At 38.9% G+C, this 14886-nt stretch overlaps 1 protein-coding gene across 1 annotated transcript in view; it reads left to right on the top strand.

Annotated features, from left to right (window-relative positions):
• The window catches only part of smg5 (SMG5 nonsense mediated mRNA decay factor), a 204232-nt gene that overhangs the window by 123064 nt on the left and 66282 nt on the right, over nucleotides 1-14886 (top strand). Inside the window, exons 10-11 of the mRNA XM_028794085.2 lie at nucleotides 5958-6166; nucleotides 6346-6483. Of these exons, the coding sequence (XP_028649918.1) occupies nucleotides 5958-6166; nucleotides 6346-6483 (347 nt within the window). The remainder of the gene's footprint in view (nucleotides 1-5957; nucleotides 6167-6345; nucleotides 6484-14886) is intronic.

Raw genomic sequence — 14886 nt, 5'->3', positions numbered from 1 at the left:
TGTTGTGTTCAAATTTTATAATACTAGTACCATGTGAACCTGTTACCCTCTCACAATATAAAAGACATAATAGATGCAGAGGAAACAAGTAGTATGTGTTAGTGTTATAAAGAGCCATGTCACTTGACAGGATGGGTGTGTTAAACTTCAATTATTCTATTGTGGTTCTGTTCAAAACTAATCTAGGTCTTCAGAGGTTTGTCAAACTTAATCTAGCAGAGTTCTTTTAATTAATCAAGAATACCACACATCAAACAATGCGAATTAAAAGTTTCATCTTTTCAATGCAGCCCTTAACTTGACTGTTTCAGCATGTTCATCAATCATCTTTACATTTAATCAATTGTCGCTCTGTCAAAAGTATTGCACTTGCTTAGTTAATTGATGCTTATGATTTTGCTTTTGCCAGACTGTTTTGGTTCTTCCTTGATACCAGTCTGACCAAAATGAAATAAATACAGTTAGGTCCATAAATATTTGGACAGAGACAACTTTTTTCTAATTTTGGTTCTGTACATTACCACAATGAATTTTAAATGAAACAACTCAGATGCAGTTGAAGTGCAGACTTTCAGCTTTAATTCAGTGGGGTGAACAAAACGATTGCATAAAAATGTGAGGCAACTAAAGAATTTTTTTAACACAATCTCTTCATTTCAGGGGCTCAAAAGTAATTGGAAAAATTAAATAACTGGAAATAAAATGTTCATTTCTAATACTTGGTTGAAAACCCTTTGCTGGCAATGACAGGCTGAAGTCTTGAACTCATGGACATCACCAGATGCTGGGTTTCCTCCTTTTTTTAAAGCTCTGCCAGGCCTTTACTTCAGCAGCTTTCAGTTGCTGTTTGTTTGTGGACCTTTCTGTCTGAAGTTTAGTCTTCAACAAGTGAAATGCATGCTCAATTGGGTTAAGATCAGGTGACTGACTTTGCCATTCAAGAATTTTCCACTTCTTTGCTTTAATAAACTCCTGGGTTGCTTTGGCTGTATGTTTTGGGTCATTGTCCATCTGTATCATGAAACGCCGCCCAATCAGTTTGACTGCATTTAGCTAGATTTGAGCAGGCAGTATGTCTCTGAACACCTCAGAATTCACTCGGCTGCTTCTGTCCTTTGTCACATCATCAATAAACACTAGTGTCCCAGTGCCACTGGTAGCCATCACACTGCCTCCACTGTGTTTCACAGATGATGTGGTATGCTTTGGATAATGAGCTGTTCCATGCCTTCTCCATACTTTTTTCTTGCCATCATTCTGGTAGAGGTTGATCTTGGTTTCATCTGTCCAAAGAATGTTTTTCCAGAACTGTGCTGGCTTTTTTAGATGTTCTTTAGCAAAGTCCAATCTAGCCTTTCTATTTTTGAGGCTTATGAGTGGCTTGCACCTTGCAGTGCACCCTCTGTATTTACTTTCATGCAGTCTTCTCTTTATGGCAGACTTGGATATCGATACGCCTACCCCCTGGAGAGTGTTGTTCACTTGGTTGGCTGTTGTGAAGGGGTTTCTCTTCACCATGGAAATGATTCTGTGATCATCCACCACTGTTGTCTTCCGTGGACGTCCAGGTCTTTTTGCGTTGCTGAGTTCACCAGTGTAGATTTTGCCACTCGTAATATTGTAGCAATTTCTCAGATGGGTTTTTTCTGTTTTCATAGCTTAACTCTTTTAGGGCTAATTTTTTTTTTGTTTCTTTTCTCCCAGGGCTGAATATTTTTCCAAAAACTAACATTTTTTAAAAAAGAACACAAAGCAATTGTTTAACATATCAAATCAACAAAAAATATTTACTTTTGACAAATGTTACTGTCTTGCATGTTGTATGAGCCTGCATACTCTATGATTTCACATACATATCACATACATTTTACACAGCAAAGTCTGATCTCGCTCAAAGCAGCCAATTTCAGTCATTGCCACATTGCACTCCTTACAATATGTGTTGCTTTGGTGCCTATTTTTCAATTGTCTGTTGCTGCACTTTCTCACATATATTGTTAGTGTGTACTGTATAGAGACAAGTCACCCATTTGCCATCGTGCCATGCCACTGCCACCAAGTTTTCTGCCTGCATGAAAACCGTATTGTCACCTCTTTTCATCTTCTGAAACTTTATTAACTTTATGTATGGCATTATAGCCTGGCTCACCCCATGGGATTTGCTTCTGTTTATTACAGAAGTGAATAAAACTTTGCAGCAGCACGTACCTAAGCCACCAGGGGACAAAACACGTTTGGACCAATGCTCCCTGAAGTTATATCACCAGTTCTGTCCCATCTCTATTTGTAATGCCACAGCGCGCTTCATCTCGTCTTTCGTTGTGGGTTTCCACTTTGAAAAACGAGAATGCGATGCAAACGCAGCCCGCGATTCAAAAAAAATCTCTGCCTACCTGTTTGTCTCGTCTGACAGTAGCTGAAAAGCAGCATCAGGAGAGAGCAGCCTGAAGTACAGCAGCTGGTGATCTGTCGTGTCCAACAGCAAGCCATGCCGTCTTGTAAACTCCGGTAGCCAGATCGGCTCTCAACGGATCAATGTCTGTGTATTTATCCCATGCGAACCTTGCCGTAGATGCATCGGCTGCGCGAAGGCACTCAACTGGCAGCAGATCCGCTGGCGCGGCATCAGCTGGTGTCTGATCAGCTGATGCCTGCTTCTCACTCTCTCTTGCTCGATCTCCTGATCACTGCCAATAAAATCCGATTCTGAAAAATCAAGAGTCCGACTCCGCGATAATGCGCAAAACATCGTCTGCCGAGTGTTTTCTTTTCTGCACTTGCTTCGCTGCCTTTTCACATGTCGGTGCCATCTTGCCTTTGTTTACATTTCGCAACTCATGCACACACAAGGTTTAGTTGCTGAGTCAACGAGTCTAGCATTCCTCCAAGCACAGAGGGAATGCCTGTGACATGACAGTGAGCTTTGTCGCCATTAACAGCTGATTGTCGCCCCCTATCCCTGGATGTCGACTTTTGTCGACATTAGCCTTCAACCCCTCCTGTCGACAAAAGTCGACATCCGCCCTAAAAGAGTTAAGGATGGCTTCTTTCACCTGCATGGAGAGCTCCTTTGACCGCATGTTGTCTGTTCACAGCAAAATCTTCCACATGCAACTACCACACCTCAAAGCAACTCCAGGCCTTTTATCTGCTTAATTGATAATGACATAACGACGGACTTGCCCACACCTGCCCATGAAATAGCCTTGGAGTCAATTGTCCAATTACTTTTGAGCCCCTGAAATGAAGGGATTGTGTTAAAAAATGCTTTAGTTGCCTCATATTTTTATGCAATCATTTTGCTCACCCCACTGAATTGAAGCTGAAAGTCTACACTTCAACTGCATCTGAGTTGTTTCATTTAAAATTCATTGTGGTAATGTACAGAACCAAAATTAGAAAAAAATTGTCTCTGTCCAAATATTTATGGACCTAACTGTATATGTAGGTATGCTTGCCATATAAAAAAGGAGATAAATTATTTTTATCATTAAAAACATAAAACATCAAGTATATTGTTTGGTGTTAGTATTTTCATCCTAACAGACAGAGCCAGATTAACTCCCATTGTGCTTCTACCTCATTTGACAAAACAACAAAAAAGTGGAGGGTGTTGGGGGAATAATATAATGGAATGAAAAAATAATCAAGTGAGTAAAAGTGATATCACAAATGAAACTGAAATGCAGAAATTATTAAGCTCTAAACTACACAACATATTCCACTTTGAAAACTACATACTGTATAGCTGCGTGATTTCAAGACCGTTAACAGAGGAAGAACACGACAGCTTGCCCCAGAGAGGGCAAATTCAATAGAGCTGATTTTAAGAAATTGGCCAGTTAAAAAGTTTGCAAATGATTGGTCTATGTCCCACTCTCACTAATCTCATGAAGAACATAAAAGGTACATCCACTCAATTGCAAAGTTTTGACTCTACAAGACTTACTCAGTCAGTGGACTTTTAATTTCTTGGGTCTGGTTGTCAATGCATTGCATAATCAAAGAAACGGTTCCGGTGAGCAACTCTGTCACTATGCACGGCAACTCAATGAATTAGTTTCTTGATAATTGTCTAAGGCTTTTACACTTAGCTATTTACACTCCGCTTCAGCTCAATAAGAAACCATGGAAGTCTATGCTGCAGAAAATCAGCATGACATTTGCTGTTTTTTCACCTTCTTTTCTAATAAGTATTTGCTGTTTGCATTATGTATATTATTTCCTCTTGAGTTAACCATTAGATTAAAAAAAATTAAAAGGGCGTAATCTTTTTGATTTTTTTGAGACACTTTTTCACCTTGATCATCAAGTGTATGTTTTAGCCAGAACAAAGGATGAGGCTAGAGATGATGTTTTAAAACAAAAATAGGCTTTAATATTAGCAGCTTGCACAGACACATCAGATAGTACAAAGCTGTCTTAAAAGACATCCAGCCACAATTTATTAATGACAAGCAACGGCAACGACATAGCAATCCACATTCTCAATTTAAAAAAAAAAGCTGCATTCTGCCTCGAAGCCCACTAGGCTTTAAATATAAAAGAATTGTTATGAGAAAGAGCAACATTGTGATTTTAAAGAAATAAATGTCTATATTGAACAGATTAACACTGCTGTCTACATCCTAGAACAGTGGTCCCCAACCTTCTTGACAGCAAGGACCACTTTATTAGATGCAAATTTTTTCACGGACCGGTCAGTGGGGTGGGGTGTGGGGGCAGTTTTATACACAATTTACATAACATTTCTATTATTATTAAGTTATTAAGCAGCTCACATACGTTTGCAACCCAAGATTTTTCTTTTTTTTTTTTGCATATAACAAAGACATGCTTTGCATTTGTCATTCCAACAGATTGCACATCACAGACATTAACACTGCTATCTTTCTTTCGTGTCTGCCGTTTCTATAGGAGGGTGACAGTGAGTTAAATTCCAATGGATGTTTTTCAAATGTTGACAAGCAATAAGCAAAAGGTATCACTGAAAACCACAGAAAACAAAAACAGCAAAAAAAAAAAAACAGTACGAGGAAAGTTCAAAGAAAGAGATTTTTTTTTTTTTTTTTTTTTACAATGTTTCTGTTTGGGGATCGTTGTGCAAACATGCACAACTGAACTGTGACCACAGTTCTAACTCCTCTGTGGATGATTCGTTCAAGCATTTCAAGGTCACTTCGTTGTAATGAAAGCATCTGCTGAATGTACTTCGTAGTAACGCGATTTCTATAGACTCGTGTCATATGGGGAAACTGTCGGGACCATAAAAATAACTTTGTTGTAATACTCTCTCACCTCGGTCTCTCTCCTCTCTCTGCGCTGCTGCAAAGCCCCGCCCGCCAAGCGTTCTGAAAAGTCTGAGTGAGTCTCCGTTGCCAGCAGTTCTGTCGTGGCCCGGCTGTCAGACGGCTGCGACCCGGTAGTGGGCCGCGGACCGGGGGTTGGGGACCCCTGTCCTAGAAGACTGAGACCATAAAGGGTTGCAGTTCTACAAAAGTGTAGGATGCCATTACCCCCTGCCATAATTTCACAGACGTGTCAAAACACTTTGGTGTGTCCTAGAATTTACCTCACATCGACATTCTATGGACCACTACACACTGCATTAGACTACAAGTTCTGGATGTGTTTATTGGCACTCTTAAATTAAATCACTACCATGTACATTTAGTGGGAAGAAGTAATCTTTTTTTTTTTTTTTTCTTTTCCCCCTGTCAGAGCCATGTGTCTTCCCAAAAACCTAAGCCTGTGCATCATATTATCCTATTCTAGCACAAATTTTACATATAGGGGAACAATACTGTAAAACTAAAAATGTATGTTTCTATCTTTCAGAATAAACTACTGCAACTATAATAATTTCTTGATACTTAAATGAACTTCTGAATATGGATTATGTTATTATTATTTAAGCTTTTAAATTGAATGTTTAATTCTCTACTTTTTACTTCTAGCTTGCTGGAGTCAGACTTAACATTCCTTTGCCAGTCTGTTTTGGAAGATTTTAATCTGGTCCTCTTTTACTTGCCCGCCCCTCCACATTCTTCATTGACTACTGAAGATGATGATGACCATGAAAATCGCTACTCTTTCATCCCTGACTTGCTCACCTTTAGAATGATGGTCACATGTCTCATGGTTGTTCATAACCTTAAAAGAACAGGTTGGTAAGAATTCATAAAAGCACAGTAAACTGCAGTGATGCCCCACTTTGTGTGTATTTTTTGTTATTATTTACTAGTTTATCTGATGCCAAATCCAAGCAGAGTTAAAATATTAGTGAATTATTTTTAAAATTAAGAAATATTGCCTACCTTTATCTGTGTGTGTTTGTTTTAACAGGCTCTAAGCAATACAGTGCAGCTATTGCTTTTACGTTGGCACTATTTTCTCACTTGGTGAATCATGTTAACATTCGCCTTCAGGCTGAATTAGAAGAAGGGGAAAATGAAGTTTCTGCATTGCGTACTGATAATGCAGGTTTGGATACTTTTTTGGTCAATATATCATATAACTGTTTATTCTAGCACATTTGGTTTTTCTTTTACTAATGTGTTACACTCTCTTCTGGCAGTCATTTTAATGAGTCTCTGAATAGTATTCCATTTGTTTTTGTTGAACTAGTTCTAAATGCATGGTTGTTGTAGTGTTAACACCACACTTACTGAATTACATAAATGGAAATGTACCTTTCTTACCACTTTTATGCCCTTTTGGTTGTACTGTATTTTCCAGTTTCTTCTAACCAAATCAGGTTTAAACAGTATGTATAATTTCTGAATATGGGTCTGATAAATGGTTTTGGTATTCCATGTGACAGTGCAATTTGAGATGTAAAATGAATATGTTAATTCAATTCATGCTGAAGCTGTATAATAAATATTTTAAGGATGAATTTGGCATATCAGTATGGGGCAGGGTGTCATTTCAGATTTGTACATTTTGTAAATCTTAATACTATTTTTTTGTTTGGAAGTGCATTATATTATGTAAATGGGCATTTATCCATGTTTAATACGTTTTTCTGCTGTATTGGTATTTTTACTAAATAAGTAGAACTGCACAGTTCTCAATTAAACAGGAATCTCAAATTTTTTGGCTTAGAATTTATATTACAATTCTGACATTTGTTCGTACTTTATTTTACTTTATTATTTTTTAAATAACTGTATATTAATTTATACTGCATATCTTTGGATTTGTGCACATTAGTACAAAAGTAAAAGATCAAATTTAAATTTAAGAAAAATTGCAAATAAAATATAAACACAAATCATTGCTAAATAAACCTGTAGAACACTCTAAATGTCTTATTTAAAAGGTATGCATAGTGTTTGTTTGTTTACCGGACTCAATGATTCGAAATATATTAATCCAGAAATGTTACATTGCTGTCTTCTGATACATGGGAAATAATTGCATACAGTGCATCCGGAAAGTATTCACAGCACATCACTTTTTCCACATTTTGTTATGGATTAAATTCATTTTTTCCTCAGAATTCTACACACAACACCCCATAATGACAACGTGAAAAAAGTTTGAGGTTTTTGCAAATTTATTAAATATAAAAAAATTGAGAAAGCACATGTACATAAGTACTCACAGCCTTTGCCATGAAGCTCAAAATTGAGCTCAGGTGCATCCTGTTTCCCCTGATCATCCTTGAGATGTTTCTGCAGCTTAAATTGGAGTCCACCTGTGGTAAATTCAGTTGATTGGATATGATTTGGAAAGGCACACACCTGTCTATATAAAGTCCCACAGTTAACAGTTCATGTCAGAGCACAAACCAAGCATGAAGTCAAAGGAATTGTCTGTAGACCTCTGAGACAGGATTGTCTCGAGGCACAAATCTGGGGAAGGTTACAGAAAAATTTCTGCTGCTTTGAAGGTCCCAATGAGCACAGTGGCCTCCATCATCCGTAAGTGGAAGAAGTTCGAAACCACCAGGACTCTTCCTAGAGCTGGCCGGCCATCTAAACTGAGCGATCGGGGGAGAAGGACCTTAGTCAGGGAGGTGACCAAGAACCCGATGGTCACTCTGTCAGAGGTCCTCTGTGGAGAGAGGAGATCCTTCCAGAAGGACAACCATCTCTGTAGCAATCCACCAATCAGGCCTGTATGGTAGAGTGGCCAGACAGAAGCCACTCCTTAGTAAAAGGCACATGAAAGCCCACCTGGAGTTTGCCAAAAGGCACCTGAAGGACTCGCAGACCATGAGAAAGAAAATTCTCTGCTCTGATGAGACAAAGATTGAACTCTGGTGTGAATGCCAGGCATCACGTTTGGAGGAGACCAGGCACCGCTTATCACCAGGCCAATACCATCCCTACAGTGAAGCCTGGTGGTGGCAGCATCATGCTCTGGGGATGTTTTTCAGTGGCAGGGACTGGGAGACTAGTCAGGATAAAGGGAAAGATGACTGCAGCAATGTACAGAGACATCCTGGATGAAAACCTGCTCCACAGCGCTCTTGACCTCTGACTGGGGCGACGGTTCATCTTTCAGCAGGACAACGACCCTAAGCACACAGCCAAGATATCAAAGGAGTGGCTTCAGGACAACTCTGTGAATGTCCTTGTGTGGCCCAGCCAGAGCCCAGACTTGAATCCGATTGAACATCTCTGAAGAGATCTTAAAATGGCTGTGCACCGACGCTTCCCATCCAACCTGATGGAGCTTGAGAGGTGCTGCAAAGAGGAATGGGCGAAACTGGCCAAGGATAGGTGTGCCAAGCTTGTGGCATCATATTCAAAAAGACTTGAGGCTGTAATTGCTGCCAAAGGTGCATCGACAAAGTATTGAGCAAAGGCTGTGAATACTTATGTACATGCGATTTCTCAGTATTTTTATTTTTAATAAATTTGCAAAAACCTCAAGTAAACTTTTTTCACATTGTCATTATGGGGTGTTGTGTGTAGAATTCTGAGGTAAAAAATGAATTTAATCCAATGTAGAATAAGGCTGTAACATAACAAAATGTGGAAAAAGTGATGCGCTGTGAATACTTTCCGGATGCACTGTATTTAAGAAAACCATAAAGCAAATAGCCTACCTATTGCAAGATGTAGCTTATACCCAAAGCACTATAGTCTGTATCCTTTTAAAGGAAATAAACTTTCACAACATCTGATCCATTATCTGTTATACAGCTCATCTTGTTTTATGGAATATTTGCAAGACAAGAATGTCCTTAAACCTGTGTAATCGTCAATGAAAAATGAATCTTGTAGAGAATGGATTTGTGGTGTAAAATCTGCACTAATGAAATAGTAATTGTCAAGAAAAAAAAATTGTATTGGTTTTTAGTGTAACATATTTGTACTAATAAATGGTTTAACAGTAGAATCCCTGGAGCCTACAAAAAAAAGCTGTACTGCTGGGCCACCTAAAATTCCTTCACACCCCTTCATCAGCGTCTTTGTTTTGCAAAGGTGTCAATCGGCACAAGCAGCCTGCTATCCCATCTCCTCCACCAATGCAGCTGAAGGTCCCCCTGCTCAAGTCTGTTTACCTGGGTATGAGGTGCCTGAAATTGTATCGGGTAAGGTTGGGAAGTGTGCACTGGTACAGGATAAATAATATATCATTATTTGGAATACATACATTTCATGTGTGTTCTGTGTCTACATTGATCTGGGTAAATATAAGATGACAGGAAATGCAAGCCAAGAAATGTTGAACACACAAATAAGACAAGCATTTTTTTTTCATGTTATAGTAATTGACAAAAGGTTGACCTGAAGTATATAATGTGTGAAGACTGAAGTCCAAATATCAAATGAACACTTTCACAAAAGAAAGAAAAGAAAAGTAAATCATTCAATTTACACGTTGCTGTCAATGATTAAAAAAGCCAAGTCCAAATAATATATCAGTCGACAGAAAACTGAGGTGTCTGCTTAGCTGGTGTAGAGGTAAGAACTGCTGCCTTGTAATAAAGAGCTTGCTCGTTCAGTCTCCGGTTCTACCCGTTTGAGTAGTGAGCTGCTATTATTATTACTATTATATAATAAAAACATACATTTGATTTCAGAACTTTGTTTTGAGTTACTACCCAGGGCATTATATTACTGACCCAGGGCAACATATTACTGTACATGAGCAACCGTTTCCAGCCCAAGGTCCGTTGTCCTTTCTTGCAATACATCTTGACCATGCCTAACAAGTTTGGCATTAAATTTTGCATTGCATCAGATTTGGAGACAAAGTACACGTGCAGTGTTACTCCTTATTAAGTAAAAGATCCTAGTTGTCCCACTGGAGAAAGACTTTCCAAGACTGTGGTCATAAAGCCATTTTTGGACAGAACTGTAACAACAGACAACTTTTTCACGTCACTTTCGCTGACTAATAGAATGCTGCACTGCAACACAGCTCTGCTTGGCATCATAAATAAAATGGGATGAAAACTTCTACCTGTAGCTAAAGTCACTTTAGTATGCAAGCAATTCTCCACGATAGATTTTAGATCTGGAAGTGCCATGCTGACAGTTTATGCGCCCAAAAAAGAAGCCTGTCTGCACTCTAAGTACCAAGCACCATAACAGAGTATGGGCAAGATAGAAAGAAAAAAACTGTTCAAAAGATAACTCATTTCCAAATGGAATGGCATTTTCAAATAGTGATGTTTTCATGCATGGATGTGTATGTGCATGCGTGAGAGAGGCAGAGACCAGATTTGATGTCATTCAAGTGGTTACTGGAATGTAAAATAAACACTTTCACAAGGGTATAACGAAACAAGTGTGCTTTCATTCAAGAATAAAACTGAATAACAAAAAATTCAATTGACAACAAGATACCAAGAAGACATGATTCACCAGTGCTTGTGTGTCTGCATATATCCCTTCAGCGAAATATTTTACAGGTAGCAAACATTTACATGGCGTGTTAGACTCAAATCAGATGTATGTTTTTATTATATTGTAGTAACAGTAGCTGCAGCAGGCTCAAAACGAGGAACTCCCGGATTCGAAGTGGCAACCTTTTGATTATAATGCAGCAGTTCTTACTTCTGCACCATTGAAGAAGATATGTCAGCTTTCTGTTGATTGACATTTGAGCTTGGGTTTTTATGTCATTGACAGTTAAATGTAAATCAAACTTTTTTTTGTTTATATTCTTTAATAAAGGTACACATGTTTATTTGATATTTGGACTAAAGTCTTATACACTTCACATTATACACTTCATGTCATTATTACTATAACATGGAAAAGGTTTCTGTTTTAGTTATATGTTCAGGATTTCTTGCCTCGCATTTCCTCTCATCCAACATTTTCACCCAGATCATTGTAGACACGGAACACACATGAAATGCATGTATTCCAAATAATAATATATTATTTACCCTATACATTTCCAGGCACCTCACACCCAGATAAAGAGACTTGAGCTGGGAGAGCTTCAGCTGCGTCGGCAGGGGATGGAATAGCAGGCTGCTAGCTGCTTGTGCTTATTGACATATTTGCAAAACAAAGACTGATGAAGAGGTGCGAAGGAATTTAAGGTGGCTTGGCATTACAAGTTTTTTCGTAGGCTTCAGGGATTCTAGTGTTAATCACATGTAGGACTTCATGGTTAAGCTACACCATAAATCTATTACAGCTGCAAAATATTCCAGAAGTCTGTTTCAGGTTTTCGCTTGATGTCTGGTTTATAGGGCAGGCAAATCAACTTTTAAAAAATAATTGTGAAACAGGATTGCATTGTTAAACACAAGATCTCTTAATGGCAAAACATTGGTGCTGTCAGAATTCATTACAGACACCAATCTTGATATGTTATGCTTAATAGAAACTTGGCAAAAAGCAAACAAATATATCTCTTACAGATGCGAAACTCTGCTGATATATTTACTTCACAGAGGTTTGCAGCTCAAGACAAGGCAGAGGGATCTCAGTGATTATTAGTTAAACATCAAAAGAATCTCAGTTTGACCCATTGTTTTTTTGAGTGTCTGCCTCTTAAACTAATAGTGACATCTGGTCCTATCTTACTTGTTGTTCTCTATTGTCCCCAAAATACAATGGGTGTTTCTAATCTTGTTTGTCTGAAATATTAACCCATTTAAGTTCCCTTTTCCAGATAGTCATTCTTCTTGACGATTTCAGCATCCATTTTGACATTCCTACGTGTAAACTGAGAAATGAATTCCTGTCCTTGCTGGACTGTTTTGACTTGATGCAACATGTTGATTTTCCTACCCTCTCTGGTGTCATATATTAGTCCTGTATATGTATGTATGTATGTATGTATGTATGTGTATAATTCTGTAGTGTGCAAGTTCTCCCACTTAAAAAGATGAGAGGCCTGTAATTTTCATCATAGGTATACCTCAACTATGAGAGACAAAATGAGAAAAAAAATCCAGAAAATCACATTCTGATTTTAAAGAATTTATTTGCAAATTATGGTGGAAAATAAGTATTTATTCACCTACAAACAAGCAAGATTTCTGGCTCTCACAGACCTGTAACTTCTTCTGTAAGAGGCTCCTCTGTCCTCCACCCGTTACCTGTATTAATGGCACCTGTTTGAACTCGTTATCAATATAAAAGACACCTGTCCACAACCTCAAACAGTCACACTCCAAACTCCACTATGGCCAAGACCAAAGAGCTGTCAACGGACACCAGAAACAAAATTGTAGACCCTGCACCAGGCTGGGAAGACTGAATCTGCAATAGGTAGGTAGCTTGGTGTGAAGAAATCAACTGTGGGAGCAATTATTAAAAAATGGAAGACATACAAGACCACTGATAATCTCCCTCGATCTGGGGCTCTACGCAAGATATCACCCCGTGGGGTCAAAATGATCACAAGAACGGTGAGCAAAAATCCCAGAACCACACGGGAGGACCTAGTGAATGACCTGCAGAGAGCTGGGACCAAAGTAACAAAGGCTACCATCAGTAACACACTACGCCGCCAGGGACTCAAATCCTGCAGTGCCAGATGTGTCCCCCTGCTTAAGCCAGTACATGTGCAGGCCCATCTGAAGTTTGCTAGAGAGCATTTGGATGATCCAGAAGAGGACTGGGAGAATGTCATATGGTCAGATGAAACCAAAATAGAACTTTTTGGTAAAAACTCTACTCGTCGTGTTTGGAGGAGAGGAGAAAGAATGCTGAGCTGCATCCAAAGAACACCATACCTACTGTAAAGCATGGGGGTGGAAACATGCTTTGGGGCTGTTTTTCTGCAAAGGGACCAGGACGATTGATCCGTGTAAAGGAAAGAATGAATGGGGCCATGTATCGTCAGATTTTGAGTGAAAACATCCTTCCATCAGTAAGGGCATTGAAGATGAAACGTGGCTGGGTCTTTCAGCATGACAATGATCCCATACACACTGCCCAGGTAACGAAGGAGTGGCTTCGTAAGAAGCATTTCAAGGTCCTGGAGTGGCCTAGCCAGTCTCCAGGTCTCAACCCCATAGAAAATTTTTGGAGGGAGTTAAAAGTCTGTGTTGCCCAGCGACAGCCCCAAAACATCACTGCTCTAGAGGAGATCTGCATGGAGGAATGGGCCAAAATACCAGCAACAGTGTGTGAAAACCTTGTGAAGACTTACAGAAAACGTTTGACCTCTGTCATTGCCAACAAAGGGTATATAACAAAGTATTGAGATGAACTTTTATTATTGACCAAATACTTTTTTTTCCACCATAATTTGCAAATAAATTTTTCAAAAATCAGACAATGTGTTTTTCTGGATTTTTTTTTTCTCATTTTGTCTCTCATAGTTATACCTATACCTATGATGAAAATTACAGGCCTCTCTCATCTTTTTAAGTGGGAGAACTTGCACAATTGGTGGCTGACTAAATACTTTTTTGCCCCACTGTATATATTAGACCCTAGTATTATTATTATTATGTGCTTATCTGTTGGCAACACTGATAGCAATGATTTGGGCCCCTCTGCCAATAAAGCAGTACGTTTTACTGTTTCATTACCTCTCCATCCTCTTATCTGTAAACATCAAATTTCTTTCAGAAACTTAAAAAATATCTGTCCCTCTCTCCATGTATCCATTTCTGATCTTTTTCCGTCTTCCCTATTCCATCCGTGCGAGATAGTCTTGTTGACTACTATAACCCAGGCCTTCTTTCATCACTAGAAAAAACAGCTGCTTTAAAAATATAAGGAGATTTCCATTAAGCGTTCATCTCCATGGTACAACTCAGAATTATTGTCTGTGAAAGCAGCTGGCTGATACCTTGAGAGAATGTCTTCCAAGACTGGCCTCACTGTGCACGTCCAGGCTTTCTGTGATCCACAAAGGGCTTACAGAGATGCGCTAGCTGCAGCCAAGAACACTCATTATCGCAGAATAATAGAAATTGGCAAGATAACCCAAGGGTTTTTTTCTTTGTAGTTTAACTGTTTCAACTGGCATCTGGCTCAATTACATCCTCTACTGAAAGCCGACTACTTGTGTACTGAACCCCATCCCTACCACACCAATTACTTACCTTCTTATAAATTGATGGAACCCTTTCAGCCTGTTTCAGAGTGCAGCACAGTTGTCAAACTGCTCTGCTTCAGGTGACTAATGGTTTGCTTTTGGCAATAGACTCTGAACAAACCAACATATTCAATCAAACCTCAGTACAGCATTGCAACATGACATTCTACTGTCCAGAATGGAGAACATTATGGGTATCTTTGGCACTGGGAGTTACAATGATAGTCAAGAGTTTGTTAGTCTTGGCAACAGCAGATCCATCTCCACGCCAGTTACACAAGGAGTTCTTAAGGGTTCTTTTATAGGCCCCTCTGCTCTTCTGTATCTACGTATATGCTTCTCCTTAGCCATATTATTCATAACTATGGACTGGGTTTTCTTGGCTCAAAACTTGCTTCAGTGAAA

Source organism: Erpetoichthys calabaricus, chromosome 2 (assembly GCF_900747795.2).
Source record: "Erpetoichthys calabaricus chromosome 2, fErpCal1.3, whole genome shotgun sequence".
In the NCBI taxonomy this organism is placed as follows: Eukaryota; Metazoa; Chordata; class Cladistia; order Polypteriformes; family Polypteridae; genus Erpetoichthys; species Erpetoichthys calabaricus.
This window is presented reverse-complemented; position numbering and strand designations above follow the sequence as displayed.